At 41.4% G+C, this 20,667-nt stretch overlaps 1 protein-coding gene across 1 annotated transcript in view; it reads right to left on the bottom strand.

The window, feature by feature from the left end:
* SDC2 (syndecan 2) overlaps positions 1 to 20,667 on the bottom strand; it is a 163,172-nt gene that overhangs the window by 28,091 nt on the left and 114,414 nt on the right. The window contains exons 2-3 of the mRNA XM_030217001.1: positions 9,943 to 10,054; positions 4,881 to 5,020 (exon numbers count right to left, since the gene is read on the bottom strand). Coding sequence (XP_030072861.1) covers positions 4,881 to 5,020; positions 9,943 to 10,054 — 252 coding nt within the window. The remainder of the gene's footprint in view (positions 1 to 4,880; positions 5,021 to 9,942; positions 10,055 to 20,667) is intronic.

The following is a 20,667-nucleotide window of genomic DNA, read 5'->3' as shown; positions in this document are numbered from 1 at the left end:
TGGATGTGAAGCGACTGTTCACGCTATCCAAAAATACTAGGACTAGAGGGCATGAGTTGAAGCTACAGTGTGGTAAATTTAAAACAAATCGGAGAAACTTTTTCTTCACCCAACGTGTAATTAGACTCTGGAATTCGTTGCCGGAGAACGTGGTACGGGCGGTTAGCTTGACGGAGTTTAAAAAGGGGTTAGATAGATTCCTAAAGGACAAGTCCATAGACCGCTATTAAATGGACTTGGAAAAATTCCGCATTTTTAGGTATAACTTGTCTGGAATGTTTTTACGTTTGGGGAGCGTGCCAGGTGCCCTTGACCTGGATTGGCCACTGTCGGTGACAGGATGCTGGGCTAGATGGACCTTTGGTCTTTCCCAGTATGGCACTACTTATGTACTTATGTACTTATGTACTAATTGTCAGCGCCCGTACAATGCCAATTACTGCCCGGTTAGCACCGAGCGCCAGAAATTTTCTGGCGTGCCTACTGGACATGCGTACAATATGAATAGCCACCCAGGCCACAAGGTAGCTGGGCGATAGTTCCAAATTGGCGCACATTGGGCACGCAAAGGGTTTTTTTGTTTGTTACATTTGTACCCCGCGCTTTCCCCACTCATGGCAGGCTCAATGCGGCTTACATATTGTATACAGGTACTTATACAATGGAGGGTTAAGTGACTTGCCCAGAGTCACAAGGAGCTGCCTGTGCCTGAAGTGGGAATTGAACTCAGTTCCACCACCCTAACCACTAGGCCACTCCTCCACTTTTACTAAGTCAACGCGGCTTAGTAAAAGGGCCCCTGTCACTGAAAATTCTTACTTTTTTTTTTTTTGCTGCTTTCAATTGAAGTCTATGAAGCATACAAATGGAATGTTGAAGTGTTTAAAAGATAAGAAAAAGCTTGAAAAAACAATACATTAAAATGTTTCAATGAATTGAAGATTTTAGAATAACCAGCAAGATTAAAGTTTAAAAGTAGCTGATGGCAAAGAGGACTTTCTGACCCTATGATTGATTTATCGCTAAAAGTAGTTACCATTGGACCACGCTTGAGCTCGTGGCAGAAAAACTCTGATTTCTGAGGGTTTTTTCTTCCTGCCAGACCGATTAATATTTATTTTGATTTGAGATATTCTTTACGTAGACTGTTTCTCACTGTTGGGGTTGCAGTTTTTTTAAATGATTACCTATCAGAGATTTTATTTTTGCCATTTTCTGTCATGTGACCAAGGCTACATCTATATCAGTCACGTTCTAAAGGATGTATTATTAACCACAACATAAATGGGACCTGGGTTTACGGCCAAAAGAGCCAAGTTAGTATATGACATAATCTAGACAATTTTGCTGCTTAATTTTCATTGACTGGCATCATAAGAAGCTTAACACATATTAACATAGTACAGCAGCTTTAAAGGGGACTGCAGCAGTCATTAGCTAAATTAGGAAAATCAACAAAAGATGTAAAGTATTCATGCTGTTATCCACAGGGTTGATTTCATATGCCAAATCCACCAACAGCTTTAAAAATTTTGCATAAAGCCATTTTTAGATTCTTCACATCTATCCCCGTCTGCATAAAGTCTCGAATATTTAACAGTATTGTTTATTTAAAAACTTACTATACCACCCTTCTAAAATAGGTCAGAGTGGTGGTACAGACTAAAATAAGTTAGAAAAGAATGCCATTTGTATATAGGACAGTCATACACAACAGTCACACCAAGAATAAAAGTACAAAAACAGAAGAGAAAAAAATCTGTCATCTATTTTGCAGGCCGAAGTGTCCAATAGCTACTGACACATGCCAATTTTTCAGTTTTTGCACTGCCATGTGCTGCACAACAGAACATTTGGGACAAGACATCTAACACAGCAATGAAGATCAATATATTTTTTCTTCCAATGTTACACTTTTAGGGAGTAATTTTATAAGTAGTCACCTGGACTGAGAGGGCAAATAAGGAATCTATTTGCAACATATTTATGAATACACTCAGGCACCAATCTGTATTTATAAGATTCTAGCATAAATTTAAGTTGCTTAGGCCAAGATGCTGGTTCCAACCTCAAATAGATTTTGGCAGCCATCTTGAATGCAGAGCCGGCGTGGGCAGAAGTGACTGGGGATCGTTCCTGCCCCAAAGAAGCCACTAAACCACTGGAGCTTCTAAGGTAGGCATGGGGAGGGCCTATGGGTAGTGGGAGGGTGGTGGCAATGGTGGCTTTGGGATTGGGGGGGGGGCGGCTTCCGGTCAGGTGGTGCTAGAGGGTCACGCAGCCCACTTCTGCTTGGGGGGGGGGGGGGGAGTGCCGCCTGTTTTCAGCCAAAACTGAAATCCCTTGTTTCAGTCGCCCTCTATTGCCCTTGGGTAATCTGTTCATAAAGGCAGTTATTAAATCCCAATCAAAGAAAATACTACAGAAAAGGTGTAATGAGTTCTTATTTTTCGTAAAGCTTTGAAAACTTGTTTGTTTGTTAAATTTAGCTAGTTATGTTGCTTTGGATTTTTTTTTTTTTTACTTTAAATTTATGTATAATTCCTGATGTTCTGCATCAGAATTCTTTTATTGTATCTCGCCTTGAATCTCATTTTGAGGGAGTTGGTGGTTGATAAATCCTTTATAACATAACATAGATTGAAGGTGTGAATATTATACCTGCACTAGAGCACGTGTAAATATACGTGCTCTATATATGCGCATATATATTTTATAAAGCATGTACATAAACTACAACTCCACCACATATCCCTTCTCAACCCTGACTTACACGGGGATGATCAAAAGCAAACGCCGGCGCTAGAGGCTGTTAGTGCCATACTAGCGCCAGCATTTGCTAACGCTCAATGATTAGAGTCCCCGAGCGAGTGAAACAACACGCTCGAGGGCTCTGAACATAACTAGCATACAAATGCATGCAAAACAGGGCTAAACATATTCATCCCCAATGATCAGCGACCAGAGCACCAAAGATTGTGTTGCTGGCTGCGGCAAACCCTATGCCAGCTCCGAGCTAGGGTTTGCATATCATTGGAGAGGAATGGTGAGCCCCATCCAGCTTGCATTTGCATGCTAGCAGGCCCCCATTCCCCACAACAAAACAAACCTGAAGACCACCCCCCCAGGTACAGGGAGGGCTGGAGATCCGGTGGGTCTCCAGCCCCCCCCACTCCCCTCAACATTTCCAAAACAGTCCCCGAGCGACAGGGGGGGCTGCAGCTGGACCTCCGGTCCCCCCCCCCCCACAACGTTCAAGGAGGGCTGGAGATCTGGTGTGTCTCCAGCCCCCCTAACCCCCCCAGCAAAGGGTCCATGGTGGTCCAGTGATCAATCCGCCCCCCTCTCCCTACCTACCCCCCTACCTTGTGGGTTGGAGGAGGGAGGTAGCCTGCCTCTCTCCTCTTTCTTTGACACTGCAAAATGGCAGTGCCCAGCCCTGCCCAGTGTATCCTGGGATTGATTTATTTATTGCATTTGTATCCCACATTTTCCCACCTCTTTGCAGGCTCAATGTGGCTTACAATACATCATGAATGGTGGAAATATATAAGAGAATAGACATTTAGTATTACAGAAGGATCTTGGTTCACATTAAAATGATAAAACATGATAGTAGTATGACAAGCAGATATTATAAGGCAATTCTGGATGTATGTGGAGGAGTTCACATTTGTTGATCTTTTTGGTATACCTTGTTAAAGAGATGGGTCTTCAGTAGTTTGCGGAAGTTAGTTAATTCAAGAATTGTTTTTAAGTTGCGCGGCAGCCCGTTCCAGAATTGTGTGCTCAGGTATGAAAAGGTTGACGCATGCGTTAGTTTGTATTTTAGACCTTTACAGTTGGGGAAGTGAAGGTTAAGGAATCTCTTTAGATTGTAAGCTCCTTTGAGCAAGAACCGTCCTTCTTTGTTTAATTTGTACAGCGCTGCGTAACCCTAGTAGCACTCTAGAAATATTAAGTAGTAGTAGTAGTAATGTGCAGGATGATTTTTTAGCTGGGTGGGGCTACACACCATATAAGGGTCCCTTATATGGTGTGTAGCCCCGCCCAGCGCATCCCAGGATACATTGGGCAGGGCTGGGCGTCGCTATTTTGCAGTGTCAAAGGAAGAGGAGGGAGGCAGACTACCTCCTTCCTCCAACCAGGGGCATAATCAGACTTCGGCGGGAGGGGGGTCCAGAGCCCAAGGTGAGGGGGCACATTTTAGCGCCCCCCCCCCCCCGGCGCCGCCAACCCCCCTGGCACCATTGCAGACACGCCCCGCCTCCGCCAGTACCACCACCAATAACCCCCCCCCCATCACCTACCTTTGCTGGTGGGGAACCCCAACTCCTGCCAGCCGAAGTCTTCTTCGTTTGTTTGGTTTCTGAGTCTGACGTCCTGCACGTACAACATGCAGGACATCAGACACACAGAAACCAAACAAAGGAAGAAGACTTCGGCTGGCAGGAGTTGGGGTCCCCCGCCAGCAAAAGTAGCAGACGGCGACAGCGGGTTGGCGGCGGGAGGGGGGGTTGATAAGGTCGTCAGCAGGGGGCCAGGGCCAAAACTACGGGGGCCCAGGCCCCCGTGTACCCATAGTAGCTATGCCCCTGCCTCCAACCTCAGCATACTTGGGATAATGTGGAATACATACGTCAATCAATCAATCAATCAATAAAATTTGTCATTAAAAGCAAAGCACCAACACAGAACTCCTTGCACAAATGTTTACACCAAAACAGCTCCAGTAGATGTGCACTTTAAAATAAGCGACACCTAGAAAATAATGAATTAACTCATTTTAATAGATCAATATTTTTGTTTGGAATAATGACAGGCCTGTATCTTTTTCTAAGAAAGATGAATCAAGGCATTGAGATGAAAGTGTAACGAACCTTTGTCTGACTTGGGATCTTGGTTTGCATTTTTAGGGATGCTGTCTCAGACACTGGAACATCACTCGTTGGAGTTATCTTTGAAAATATGTGCGACGTTGTTACCAATAAATGGTCATTTTCATCTAGAGGGGTGACCCCTGTTACAATTAAAAAACATCAAAGCATATTTATGAGTAAATGTAAGCAAGTACATACAACATAGGTGCATACAATTTTTAAGAATATTCACCAGTTTGAGGGCATTTAATAGTAGTAGGAATGAAAAATATCTGGTACATAGCAAGAAAACCTGTAGACTTTGCATGCTAAAATGCACAGAAACCTCAAATTCGGAGGATTTTGCCAGTTTTAGAATGCTCCATTCGGTGCAAGGTTTTGCAAATTTTCCACTCATGATAGCAAAAGGTTTGTGTATAGTGTAGTACATTCAATATTGTAAATTTATTATTAAAGAGATGCTATGATGAAAATGAATTTAGTGAAAAACAGCATTTAAAAAAAGGCTGTACCCCTCCGAAGCACCGCCTTGTAAGTGGTGGAGGGGCTTCCGTGTTTCAATGACTCAGAGGGCTATGCTGTAGGGTTACCCATATCAGACAGGCCTCTGAGGAGAAACCAGACAAAGAGTGTCCCAACCTGGAGGATCCAAGATGGCGTTGAGGGAGGATGTACGCTAGTTGAGTTCCCGTTTTACACCAGAATGCCTGAAGAAGAGGGCGCGCTCCCCAGAGAATGGGGAAGAGAAAAGACAAAGCCGTGGTGCTGTCCTCCTCGAACACGGCTGAGGTTCCCACCACTTCAGTCTATTTTGGAGAGATTCGGGGTCATAACGTCGGAGATATCGGTTCTTGCTTCGGGGAACAGCAAGGCTTTATTGCCGAATCTCAGTGGAGGGAGTGACTTTGAGTCCCCCTGTTGGCACGACCCCTCCAAGACCCGGAAATAGTAATGCTTCGCTAGGGAGGTCAATAATGGAAATGCCCGAAGTGACCCAAGGAGGTCCTGGCGCAGCATCGACTCGGATAATAAACCAACTGGGGGATTGGAGAGTGAGCTCTTCCCCCCGAAGATATCTGGAGCGGTTTCTGTGGAGAAATTGGACTTGGTGAAGCCAATAATGTCATAATGGACGTACTATAGGAACTGCAGCAGAATGTGAATAACTCTTCTTCAGATGTTTAAAATTTTTCACTATGTGAGTTAAAGAATTTATATTAATACTTATCTAACAAAGTGGAAGTCCAAGATATAAAAATAGAAACTTTGATTACGGAAATGGCTTCTCTATGAAAATCAGACAATTTGGTAATGAAGAATAGTTATCTTTCTTGTAAAAATTGGAATTTCTGGAGAACCAATTAAGGGAAAAAAAACTAGAGAATGATAAATTTACCTATAATATCCTACATATCAGCTACTGAATTCTTGAAGAAATATTTCTCTGATATTTTGCTAATGCCTTCTGATAGCCACCTTTTGGTGACTAAAATTATGTTTCCTTTAAAATCTTCTTTATCAGAGAAAAAAGATGTAAGTTTAACCGACATTTTGGAAAATTCAGAAGTTATAGATAGAGTTATATTATTACTGACTTTCGTCTTTGATTTAGATAGGAACAATGTTTTGAAATTGTATTTCCGATACATGGTTGATAGTTTTTTGGGTTCAAAGATGCATATATTTCCTGACACATCAAGGGAATCGCAGACTGGGAGGTGTGAAGTCTTGGCTTTTAAGCCAGGAATCATTGCCCTAGGTGGGACCTTCCTAGCGCGATTCCCTTGTAAGTGTTTTATTTCCTTATTACTTATTTGTTTGAACCTAAGAAATTATAAGAGTTTGTGGAAACAGATGAAGAATGCTCTGCAGCAACTTCCTTCAGTTACCACCGTACCGGCTGCAATAACCGATTAACCTTCCTCCCTCAGAAAATGTGAAGTGTAAGATTAACCATTTTGAGTTTTTCTTATTTTCTTTAAGATTGTTTCTATGATTATCACATATCTTTTCTCCTAAAGCAAAACTCAGCATTTATGTATGATAAGGAACAACTCAACACCTCATCATGGTTCCAGATTGAAATGCTAAAGCAACCAGACACACCCACACATTTCTTCCCTTGGTCTCAAAAGACTAATGTTTCTTCTAATGTTTTGTTTAAAACTCTTAGACCTGTTTTTAATGAACTTGATTCAGTTGTCACACATCCCACAACACATACTATGTACATCCCAATTTGGAACAATCCAAAATTCAAAATTAACAATTGTTGCATAAATTGGAATACTTGGAAAAAAGCTGGTATATGGACTCTCAACAATGTTATAAAAGATAATTCTTGGCTACCTTTTGCCCAAATAAGTATAAAATATGGCCTTAAATGTTCTCAATACTATAAATGGGTTCAACTCAAACACTGTGTAACTAACTCCGTAGATATAAAAAAAAATTAACTACTGATTACCCTTCTTGTTGGCAACTTTGCAAGTCTTTTATGACTTCCAAAAAAGTCGCATCTAAATGGTACAAAATACTACAGTTAGCTAAATTCAAAGAACCTACTAATACCATGCAAACATGGGCATGCGATCTAAATGCCCAACTAGATGAAAAAACTTGGGAAAACTTTTGGTTTAAAATTACTCATACCACCAAATCAGCGTCCATTTCACAATCTATGTTCTACTTAGCACACAGAGCCCTATGGACTCCTGCTAAACTCGCCAAATTGAACACAATAAAACCAAAAAAACAGTGCGAATAAATGCTGGACCTCTGAAAAAGATGTTGGAAATCTTAAACATATCATCTATTCTTGCCCATATATTCAAGAATATTGGAATTCTGTATGGGACACAATATCTTCCACCTTGAATATTCAAGATGTTTTATCATATAATATAGTTATATGTGGATCACTAATGTTACAATCATCAATAGACAAATATCAAGCACAATTACTGGATTTAATGTTACATCAAGCCCTTAGAACACTTTTCTTTTGTTGGAAAGATCTTGACAAAGTAACTTATTTATCATGGTGGAATTCTGTGTGTATTTTAGCTAAATATGAATATGCTGCGGCTGAAAAACATAACTCACTTGTTAAGTACAACAAAATATGGTCTCCTTTACTAAACCCACTACGTAATAACCTTTGTCAGAATTGAAATTATGTATTACTCCTGTGACTTATGATTATGATCTGTTATCGAAATAATCCCTGACTTGCCCTAACTTGAAGATGTATGCTGATGCTTGTTACTGTTAACTTGTTAAGCTGGCTAATTGCTTTATTTTAGCCATTTGTTATCATTTATAAAACACAATAAAAATATTGGAACTAAAAAAAGATTGTTTTCCTGATCTTGGATCTGCCAATTGTGGACAATTATGTAAATATATATTGTAGAGAGAAAATGTTTTCCTTTTTATATTAATTTCTGTATTTCCTTACATTTATGTGATACATGTGAATGTAATTAAGTAAAATGATAAATAAATAAAATAAAAAATAAAAATAAAAAAAATAAAAAAGGCTGTACAGATAACTTTTATTTTTCTTTTGAGAAACAACTTAGTGGCTGAAAATCTGGAAAGTCAGGGTTCAAATCCTGCTTCTCCCACTAATGCACATTTGTGACCTCACCCTCCATTGCCTCAGATAAAAATTTAGGAGCTCATTTACTAAAACATGTTAACATTTGCAGTTACCGTGGTTTAGGGGGGGGGGGGTCTTCTACTAAGCCTTGGTAGCATTTTTAGCTTGCAGTAGAAATCAGCTGGTGGTAAACACAGAGACGTCCATTATGGGGGAGATTATATGGCGCTTAAAAAAAAATCTGTGCTGAAATCAGTGCTGACTAAGCATATTCTATAAGCGGCACTTAGATTTAGGCGCGGTATATAGAATATGTTTAGTTGATATATCCGTACCTAAATCTACACGCCTCCATTTACACTAATGAAAACAAGGGGGCCAGTGCTGGTGTCGGTGCATGATTTACACGCGTGCCGAGGCCCCCTTTTATCACAGCTGGTAAAAGGGAAGTCTTCTTTCAGGAAATGGCCATGTGGCAAGTAAAGCACTTGCCACGCAGTCATTTTTTTTTGGGGGGGGGGGGGGAGCCCTTACCGTCAACCACTGAGGTGGCGGTAAGGGCTCCGACGTTAACCCAGCAGTAACTGGGCAGCGGCACAGCCCGATTACCGCTGGTTACACTCTGGCACTACAAAAATAATGGAAATGATGGTGCATTAGGGATGGGAAGTACCATCGGGCTGCTGTGGTAGCCCGGCGGTACTTCCTGTATAGCGAGCAGTAAGCCCATGTTGGGCACAGCATGAGATGTGCTCAGGCATCCTGCGATAACTTCTAAATGTGAGTGCAATAACCGTGCATTACAAATTTTCAACAATTTTGTGTTTGAGGGGGAGTGTCTGGGGTGGAGAGTGGGTGCTCCTGCAATTAACGCATCTATGTTAGCAAATGCTAACTGGTTAGCACAGGATTACTAGATCAGCCTTTATAACCCTATGACAGTAAGTGCACACGCGGTAATTACTTGTAATGGCAACGAGCTAATGGCAACATTAGTGCATGGCCATTAATTTAAAAAAGAATAGAAAAACAACCATTTTATCGCTACGGATAAAATACCTTAGTGTATGGGGAAAAACCCATGTAAGAGCTTGCTAGGCCAGTTTTTCTGCTGCAGCTTAGTAAAAGCACCCACTATGAGAATGAGAGATGATTTTTATAAATTTTAAATGATATTAAATTTAAAATATCTAGGGCCCCTTTTACTAAGCCGTGTAGGCGCGAATGCGCACCAAATTGGAGTTACCACCTGGCCCTTGCAGTAATTTCAATTTTGGCGCGCATCTGGAAAACATTTATTTTCTGGTGCGCAAAACGGACACGCGCCAAGTGGCATTTCATGCGTGTAGGTCATTACCGCCCAGATTCTTTACCGCTAGGTCTATGGCTGCCGGTAAGGTCTCAGACCCAAAATGGGAGCACGTCAATTTTGATTTTGCTGCTTATGTGTTCTAGTACCTGATCCTGAACCAGAAGAATAATCATCATCGTCAACTGGGTAAACTCCTGATGCTTCTTCGACAGAGCTGTTGTCAAGGTATAAGTCTCTTTCAGATGTTGTTTCTGCTCTCTGGAAAACAAAGATATAAAGCAGTAAATACCCAAGCAGATTATATTGCCTACAACATGCACTTTTACATTTCCAGGGAACAAAAAACCCAATGGATGGAAACTTAACGTAACTCTACAAGAATATGCCTACTTCATGATAAAGCTCAAGGACACCATGGTGCTCTTAAGGAACCACTGTGGTAGGTCAACAATTAGACTGAAACTTACACTAGCTCAGTGAGATATCTTTTCTACTACAGATTATTAGCTATTTTCTTTTGCACTGAAGCTGAATGTTTTCAGTAATGCTCTCCTACTGTCAACACATATCTATATTCACAACTTACTGGAAAATAAATGCTAATATTTTACATAATGTTAATTTTTAGAACAGAAAAAACAAACTATGGTAACACACCCTCAGCCTCATGGATCTGTGCCAGACAGAAATCTGTGTGCCATCTAAGTAACATGCCAAGATCTATTAAAGACAAGATAGCATTAAGCTAAAAAAATATTGACATATGTATCAACAGCGAACCCAGAAGCAGTGGTAAAACACCACAGTCATATGTGGGTGCCAAGAGCTAACTGGAGACATGCATCAGGGTGCCTTATGGACTCTCTCCCGTGATCAGCAGTGGGGCCTATACATTAATAAAGTGAGGTAACACATTGCCATGAGTCATGGGTTTGTAAACAGACCTCAGAGTGCAACAATTTAAAAATATCCAGCAGTTACAATTTTATAACCAATGACTTTCAAATATTTTGACTAGAAACTATAATATATATATATATATATATATATATATATATAAACAATATAATTGAGTTTGCAAACTTGAAATCATAACAGCATCCATAAAGGCTATTAAAAAAAGCCTTCTAGATTTTTATCTATTACTTTTATATATCAGCTCTCCTAAGAAGCTGCAACATTGTTTACTGTATAAATTACCACACTGAATACAATTCCATACGAAAATACTCGTTATCAACCCATCGCCCACCACAGGCAACCACAAAAAGCCACACCTTACACTGTTTGCAAACATGCAACATATTAATATCTTTCACGGCTTCACCTCATCAGAAACCTTATTCCAGAGTGCCAGCCCCACCTAAAAAAAGGAGCAATTTTTGTTTTACTCAGAACTATGCCCCCAGGAATTTTAATCAGACTTGTATATTTCCTTGAATACATTCATTGGCACTAGAAGTATGAAAGGGTTATACTGCATAACTTCACTTATGCCTTCAGATAACTTATTTGTAACATTTGTATCCCACATTTTCCCACCCATTAGCAGGCTCAACGTGGCTTACAAAATACCATAAAGGCGAACGCCAAGTCCGGTAGGGGTAAACAAATATAGATTGAAATAGGGGTCAGGTAAGGTTAGGGTATAAGGTACAATAAGGGTCAACGATAATAAGAAATATATAATGTCCAACATGATCTAAGGTTATGTTGTTGCAGAGTTGAAGCATTTAAGTAGGGTCAGTGGGATAGGCCTTGCAAAACAGGTAAGTCTTTAATGATCTCCTGAAGTTAAGATGGTCGTAAATCGTTTTCACAGTCTTTGGTAGTGCATTGCACATTTGTGTGCCTAAATAGAGAAATTGGATGCCTAGGTTGATTTACATCTATCTGAGTCCTATGCAGCTCGGATAGCGGAAGTTCAAATAGGTACGTGATGTACTAGTTCTATTTCTGGTTGGAAGATCTATCAAGTCAACCATGTATCTTGGAGTTTTACCGTAGATAATCTTGTGGACCAAAGAGCAAATTTTGAAGGTAATGCGTTCCTTGACTGGGAGCCAATGCAGTTTTACTCAGAGAGGTTTACATATGTATTAGTGCAGTGGTTTTTAACCAGTGTATCTGATACAATGGTGTGTCCTCAAGAGTTGGGAGGTGTGTCACAAAACATTTGGTGCAGACAGCAAGCCTGTGTTTCCTTACAACCACCACTGCCTGCAATCTTGAGTGTCAGGTTCTTGAAAACTCAAGAAAAGGTACAAGTGTGCTTTATTAGTGACCCGATATGGGCTGTGTTTCAGCGTAAAACAACGCCTGCCTCAGGGGTCGATTCTAAAATATGAAGAGAGAGAATTTTTTTAACATATATATATATATATACACACACATATTACCCTAGAGAAGATAATGATAGTGGCATTAACATTAATGAAAGCACTGAGATGGAATATGACATACATAGTGCGGACAATATGTGCATGTGTGAAAAAATGCCAATATTGATGAAAGTAGGATGTTTGTGGAAAACTGGTGATGACCAAGTGACAGAATGAAGAACATAAACTGATGACTAACCGATAGGTTAATGTAAGAACAGGTTGATGTGAAAAAACTTAACAGGACTGCACAATAATAATCAGCACTGATAACAGCACTTAACAAGCAATAATAAGCACTAATTGGCAATAATTAGAATTTAAGCACACAAGTCGCTAAACATATTCTGTAATGAACTGCATCTAAATTCTAATGTGTGCAGTTCAAAAGGGGAATGGGTACAGGTGTTTTGTAGGTGTTCAAAAATTTACGCACATAGTTATAGAATACGGCCCAGTGCGGGTAAATCTAGGTGCGGGGTTTATGCCACATTTTAGTTGGTATAAATGGATACGAGTAGTTTTATGTGCTAGGATATTAACTAAGCGAATTCTATATATCGTGCCTAAATCTAGGTGCTGCTTCTAGAATACGCTTAGGCGGAAATGTTTACTATGCGGATTTTTTAGGCCCATTGTATAGAATCTGGCCCTAAGTTTATAGAATGGCGCCTAAGTGCAGCTATGCGCAAATTAGTACTGATTAGCACCAATTAACAATACTTAAGGGCTATTACTGGTAATTAATGTCACTTGGAAGCCGATTTAACAATTAAGTGCACAACTGGCACTATAACTTGCACAACCAAATTTGGAAATGTGTGCACCCAACTTTATAACATGCGGGGGATTGGCTCTGGGAGTGTTCGGTGCTGTGAGGAGAATGTGCAGCATTGCCAAAGGAGTTGCAGGGCGAGGAAAACAAGAAATGTGTGACCACTGGGCATTTCCAAATGACAATACTACGCTATGGACACAATGAGCAAGCTTGCGCAATATTGGGGGTGCTTAGCACCTGCTGAGCTGGCTTCTATGCTACTGGGGCCAGGGATGGGGCAGTGTGGATAGACAGAAGTTAGGGCTAGGAGAAAGGGGATCAGAGAAGAATGTGACTGCTGGAGGCTGGGGGGGGGGGGGGGGGGGGGGGGGGGGGGGGGGGGGGGGGGGGGGCAGATAAGAGAATGCGAGGCTCATCCAGTGAATTTCCTCAGGTATCAGCCAGTGACGCCTTCACTGGTTCAAATGCCCACCTCTACAGCCCATTCTGTGTACATATTTAATAAAAGGCTAGTTCCAGCCCCCATGATTTTAAATACTAGCCAGCAAAATTTGAGTGGCTCACTGCACTTAAAAAAAAAAAAATTGGATCATAAATGAACATCTTTAAATTGATGCTACAGACCAATTAGAAAGAAGAGTAACTGTGTTTATTGGGCACGTATTGAGTCAACTTGAATGCAGCAGGCAAAAACAAATTAAAGAACAGCCAGCAGATAATTGTCCAATGAAAGCAGCTTTGTTTTCCCATTTCCATTTATCCCTAATCATCTATTTAGCTGACAAGAAATCCCCAGAACTGCAGCACCTTGAAAACATAATCCTTCCTCTATGAATAAAAATCAAATACAGATTCATAGCCATGTGCAAAGAACCATAAACCTATACTATAGTGACAAAAGAAGAATATCAACACAAAATGTGTCTGAAGTTGTTCATATAAACAATTAGATAAATACGATCTGCATGCTGCAACATCTATCTTTTATAATCAATGTCTTCGGTTTCATGTTTCCTGCTTCCAAATTCTTACACTCAAAAGCTTTAATGAGAGAATTTTGATAGAGAATGTTATCGACAGACGATAGCATTTTGCATTAAAATAAAAAAGTCAGCGAATTTAATTTAAGAGAATCTCAAAAAGCAAGGACTAACAGAGGGGATATCACAGGGCAAAGGTGTTCAGTTCATTTTCAGTTTGGCCTTTTTTTCCCCTGATTTTTGTTCTTCAGTTCATTTCACATATTAATTTAATAAAAACGTTTTAACATATGGTAATCAATTTATTTTACTTTAATTCATATGATCATGGGTATTAAATTGGTTTACCATGCAATCATATTTTAAGGCACCTTAATGAAATGAATGGGCACTAATGCATGTGCAGCCATATCTCCTCCTAATTAAATTATGAAACCATGCAAAGAAGGGTCAACAATTGTAGATAATACATTTTACCCAACTCAGTAAGAATCAAGTGCATTAAGACAGAAAGCAAAATGCATCACTCAAACTTTGAGACACTGACCGCCAATGCCTGATAAAAAGAAAAGGAAAGAGGATAAATGATGGGACTTGATGTATCACCTTTCTGTGGTTAGAAACAAAGCAGTTTATATATTATATACAAGCACTTAGGGGCCCCCCTTTAGCAAAGTGGCAGTAAGCCCAATGCGGGCTTACTGCTCGCTAAAAGGGAAGTACTACCGGGCTACCACAGCAGCCCGGCAGTAGTTCCCACCCCCAGCGTGTGCCATTTCTGGTGCTACAAAAATATTTTAATTTTTGTAGCACTGTTGTGTACCTGGCAGTAATCAAGTATTACCGCGAACTGCCTGTTTACCACTGGGGTAGCGAGGGAGCCCTTACTGCCACCTCAATGGATGGTGGTAAGTGCTCTCACCCGAAATGGGTGCGTGTCAAGTGCTTCACTTCTCAGACATTTTCTTTAAAAAAAAAAACAAAAAAAACTTGCCTTTTACCCACTGCAGGAAAAAGGGACCTCAGCACACGTCAAAAACATGCGCTGACACCAGCGCAGGCCCCCTTTTGCCAGAGATTTGTAAAAGGACCCCTTATTTTGTACCTGGGGCAATGGAGGGTTAAGTGACTTAACCAGAGTCATAAGCAGCTGAAGTGGGAATCAAACCTAGTTTCCCAGGTTCTCAGGATACTGCACTAACCATTAGACGATAACATAGGTATATAAAAATGAAACCGTCATCTTCCAAAGTGACTACTGTATTTTGATAAATGCCTTTGGAGCAATACTTTTAAAATCATGTGATCTCAAATCATTAATCTTGAGTGTCTATATTTGGTTAACGTCAGCACATTTATTGCACGTGCAGTGCTTCTTTCAACACAAATTAAACACTCTGCAAAGGGAGTCCACTCATAATGGCAGGTCCCTTCTTTCTAATTTGCTTTTAAAACTGGTTACCATAGACAACACCTTAATTTTCCATGGCTCCCTACAGCATAATCTCTTAACAGTTTATCCTCTAGATGCACAGAAATATTAGGACTACTGGATCTTGGAACAAACACCAGTAGGGATGGCAGGTTGGGACTATCAGGAAGAGCCATAAAAGCACAGTAGTAGCGTAGCCACAGGTGGGCCTGGGTGGAAGGGCTGAGGCCTACCCAACAGTAGCACATGTTTAGTGGTAGCTGGTGGGGATCCCAAACTCCGCCAGTTGAAGACTTCCCCTGATGGTTAACGAAAACGCTACTCGCCACAATACCAGCACCTGCGCATGCTCAGTTTTCAGCACGTGCCTGCTGCAGACTGCCAAGATGGAAAGAAGCGTTTTCTTGCCAGCTGAGTTATTTGTTTGGTGGTGGTGGTTGGGGGGGGGGGGGGGGGGGGGGGGGAAACAGAACACTTGGTACCCACCCACTTCTTGCCTAGGCCCACCCAAAATCTGTTGTCTGGCTATGCTAGGGTTACCATATTTTGTCCCCCCAAAAGGACACATGTCCCGCCCCCACCACACACCTTTCACACCTACCCGCCCCCTGGCACACACCCCGTCATCCCACCTCCTCTTACCTTACTACTGCCCTGGTGTTCTAGTGACCTCTTTGGGGCAGGAGCCCCCTCTTTCCTGCCCAGAGCGCTGCCCTGCATGCATCCTTCCTGTTGGTGGTCTTGGTGCCGATTCAAAATGGCCGCCGAGAGTTGAAGTCTCGTGAGGCCACTTCAACTCTCGGCGGCCATTTTGAATCGGTGCCGATATCACCAACAGGAAGGATGCATCAGGGCAGCGCTCTGGGCAGGAAAGAGGGGGTTCTTTCCTGCCCCGAAGGCGGAAGAGGTCACTAGACCACCAGGGCAGTAGTAACTAAGGGGAGGGGAGGCTAGCAATCTGCCCGTTTGTCTGGATTTCTGGACAAACGGGCAGATTGGCAAAACCTGCCCGGTTGCCCGGACATGTCCTCAAAAAGAGGACATGTCCGGGTAAATCCGGACATATGGTAACCCTAGGCTATGCCCCTGTAATAGCATAATAGTTGTGGTGATCTACTGTTCTTACTCTTCAAGTACTGAGAGCCTGGACATGCCCAGGGAGGTCATCAAAGGTCTAAAGAGAGATCCACCAATAAGAGTCACCCTATTTAATTCCTGAGCCAGCAGAAAGTGTCTGTAAGTACTAGAAGATAAGACAATGAGGAACCTGCTGTTCTAATTTTGATTTCTACCCATCTTCCTTCCTGTGATCAGTCTTGTTCACCTGGACTCCCCGGCATGCTGCACAAAGTCAGAAACTAGCAGTGAGGAGCAGAGGCAATGACCGAGTCCCTTCTCACTATTCCTCACTATTTCTACCAACGTTACAAAGTAGGAAAGGTATCCCTTCCTAGGTCTACCACAGTCCCTTCAGATCCTCATTCACTAGGACTCTTCCCATTCTTTGTTCTATTGGAAAATTAAGCTTAAATAAATCAGGCCTTTAGGGGGAGATTCTAAACAGAGCACCTACAAAATCAGCGCAGAAATCAGTGCCAACTAAGTGTATTCTATAAGATTTAGGTGTGGTATATAGAATACACTTAGTTGATATCTCAGCGACTAAGTCTACATGAAATCATGGCGTAAATCCCAGAGCGTAGATTTATTCACACTGGGACATTTCCTATAACTATGCACCTAAAATTATGGGACACCCACGAAACGCCCATTTCCCCCGTCTGTAACCACACCACTTTTTACCTGCACGCTTTACAATTTCGGCGCACTTCGTTACAGAATACACTTAATGAGTTGTGTGCCTAAATTCTAATCAGTGCCAATTAGTGCTCATTATAAGTGCTGTTATCAGTGCTCATTAGCTTGTTCTGTTACGTGCATCGTTATAGAATCTGCTTGGATTTCGGCATGAACCTCTAGGCACACTATATAGAATCCTCAGGATAATGTGTAACTGTACAGTGCTGGCAGAAGATTGTAGCCTCTTTTCTCCTCCCCCCCCCCCCCCCAACAAATGTGCTGCCACAAGCATTCTAGCAACACCCAATGCCATTGCTCACCTTCATATCAGTCTCAGTCTTCCATTCCTCCCACCTGTCCTTCTCAAGTTTATTTTTCAACCTCCAACCATATCTTCACCCATTCTCTCTCATATCCCCACTGTATTTCCAGCAGTCTTCTTTCATCCCCACCCCTATCCCTTTCTCTCAGTCCAAGCCTCACTCATCCCTCTATCCCAGTGGTTCTCAATCCAGTCCTCAGGACACACCTAGCCAGTCAGTTTTCCCAGGATACCTGTAATGAATATGCATTGAATAGGTCTGCATACAATTGAGGTAGCGCAAGAAAATTTCTCATGCATATTCATTGTGGATAGTATGAAAACCTGACTGGCTGGGTGTATCCTGAGAACAGAGTTAGGAACCCTTGCTCTGTGCCTAGTGGTTTTCCTTTTGCCTTTAGAGATGTCTTTCTTTCATTCCCCATTCTATCTCGTCTCCCTGTCTTTCAATGCCCTCTTGTCCCTAACCAGTTTCAACTTCTTACCACCTAACAAGTCTGTCGCTCTGTTCTCCAGGCACTCCTGAGCTAGCCAGCAAGCCACCTTCAACCCCCCCCCCCCCCCCCCCCCCCCCCGCCCTCCAAATCTCCCTGGAGCCCAGAGTCTGCTAGTAGACTGGACATATGTATCTTCTCCCTTCATGCTGCTGTATATTATTGCTGCCACTGCCATCACTGAAGAAACAAGAGCTCTCCTACAGTCCTACATTGTATAGCTTTCTGCATGTCTAAGCCAAATGGTGCAGGAACTCCTATGTTAGACTTGGAGACATGACCAGTGCAAGAACGTAGACTTCTGAAGGGCTCGTTTCTTCGGAGGTAGACAATTCAGGATAAAATGCAAACTTGGGGCAAAAAAATCCAAGGCGCCGATGTGAAATTGTTAAGCACTATGATGATCTGGACCGGAGCTTTGTCAAGCCCTATTCTAGAATGTTTGACGATTATAACTCTTTTTTTTTTTTTTGCAAGGGGGAGGGGGAGGGGGAGGGGAGAAAAGTGCTCATATATATTGCTCTGCAATTCTTATCTTTCTTCTTTAGTACTGAAAGGAAGTAGTTGTCCTCATCTTCCTTCATCATTGTGAATTACTAACTACAGTAAGAACTACATGAAAGTCTGTGTCTGCAATTTACAGTTGAACTCAACACATAATACACGCGCTCAGTCACTGCCCCTAAAATCCAAAAGTGCTCCTAGGTAGGCGTCTCATTTTTTTTCTGTGTGATCCCTAACTGCATTAAAGCACACGCTTCTGTTTTCCTTGCTATCCTAGAGATTGTGACTGAGTGATTAAAGCTGCCTGGGCAACTTCTTTGGCATGCAAGTCTTTCCTCTGCCTCACTGCCCTGGTCTGCTGGTAATTGCCACAATCCCTTCAAGTGGTCAAATTGCAGGGCAGCACCCATGGAAACCAATTTGGAGCTGCTCAAGCTCACACCAAAGAATGATGTTTTTAATACAGATTGTTCTTTTTAAATCCTTACAAAAAGCAGCTGTAATCAATCGTGCTGTGGGCTTCTTAGAACTCCGCTGCTCCCAAAAGCCTTATATTGATTATGTTCCAGTTCATGGGTTTCAAGAAAATAACCCCCATGCCAGGAGCACAGAATCAATTTTCCAGACTTTGCTAACATGAAAAAGAATCCAGATTAAAAGATGTGTTCCTTAAAGTATCAGACACACAAAACATTGACTTATATTGTCCTCCACGTCCTGTAAATGAGATAAATACGCTACAAAAAAGGGTACCCGTGTTAGTAAATTAGGGGTTTTTTTTTTCAATTTTTATTTAATAAGCGTGAAAAATTTGTTTGAAAATGGGCTTTAAGGAACAGCTAAAAGCCAGAATACAGATCTATTGCACAGGACAATATCACCTACATTGTCAGTCTTTTTTCACACATTCTTATATTTTTGTTTTAGCTATAGCATATATTATAGCATGCAACAGATGTATTAAGCTAGTCCAATAAAAAAAGGTATCATCTTATTTTGTTTTCTATGTTTTGATTTGCTATAGCATGCTAATTCTGAAAATTAGCTCTCAACGGGTTAAAACGAGAAGTTCAAACATCAGTTCAACAAACTGAATTGCTATATACACAGATAAAAAGCAGCAACAAATAGAAAAATGAATAGACTAGTCATGTGCTTTGACACAAACCACTACAAAGCTATGCACATTACATTTCATTGCTTCTTATATTCCGCAACTACCCTTTTGAGTTCAGTGCAGATCACAGGAAAGAATGAGCAGGCAAACAAAGCATGATCAAAATAAAAAGCAATACCAGCATACAAACTAGTCAAACTCAGCATTAAGATTAAAACCCTTTTTCTTTTTAAGAAATTTTTTATCTCCTAAATTCAAGCTAGTTGAGGTGACATTTATTCATAAAAAATGTTTGCATGTTACAATAATTGATCATTAAGGGGCTCTTCTAGAAAGCTGCACTAGTAAACAGGCCTAGCACATCCTAACCTGAGACCTTCTCACATGCTAAGCCCAGCGCAGCTGTAAATCCGGCCTTTTACAATTATATTTTTTTCTGGCCGTGCACTAATGTGATCATTAGTGCACAACCACTGAAAAAAAAAAAAAAAAGACATAAAGGAGCACTTACTGCCTCCTATTTAAAAGGTGCTAAGGGCTCCCACATTAAGTCAGCATTATTCAGTTACCCCTGAATTCTACATATGGCACCCAGATTTGGCCGTTGGGCATGATCCCAAAATGTGCACACAACTTAAATTAGCTAAGGAGCTGTTAAGCAATGCTTGGCTGCTAACAACCAATTGACTTTTTTTGACACCAATTAAGATTTGCTCAGGCATCTGGCTGCACGCTATTCTATAATGCTCGCTGCCCAAGTCCCATAGCACACAACTCAAAAGGGGGCATGGCAACGGGCGGGGCAAGGGCATGTCAGGGATGTTCTGAAATGTTACACGTGTTGGTACAGAATAATGGGTCAACGTGCCCAGTTTGGGTGCCAGCATTTACACTGGATTTCAGCAAGTGTAAGCCTGGCACCCAAAGTTAGGGCATGGGAATGCGCAATTCTATAAAGGGCACATACCCATTACAGAATCACAGTTCCTGGACATCTTTCAATCTCCCATCTGTTTCTGACATTTAAAAAAAACCATTGCTGGATACAATCAATTTAACTTAT

Source organism: Microcaecilia unicolor, chromosome 1, assembly GCF_901765095.1.
Source record: "Microcaecilia unicolor chromosome 1, aMicUni1.1, whole genome shotgun sequence".
NCBI classification, from domain to species: domain Eukaryota; kingdom Metazoa; phylum Chordata; class Amphibia; order Gymnophiona; family Siphonopidae; genus Microcaecilia; species Microcaecilia unicolor.
The sequence above is the reverse complement of the archived record's forward strand: the minus strand, read 5'-3'. Positions and strand labels throughout refer to the sequence as shown.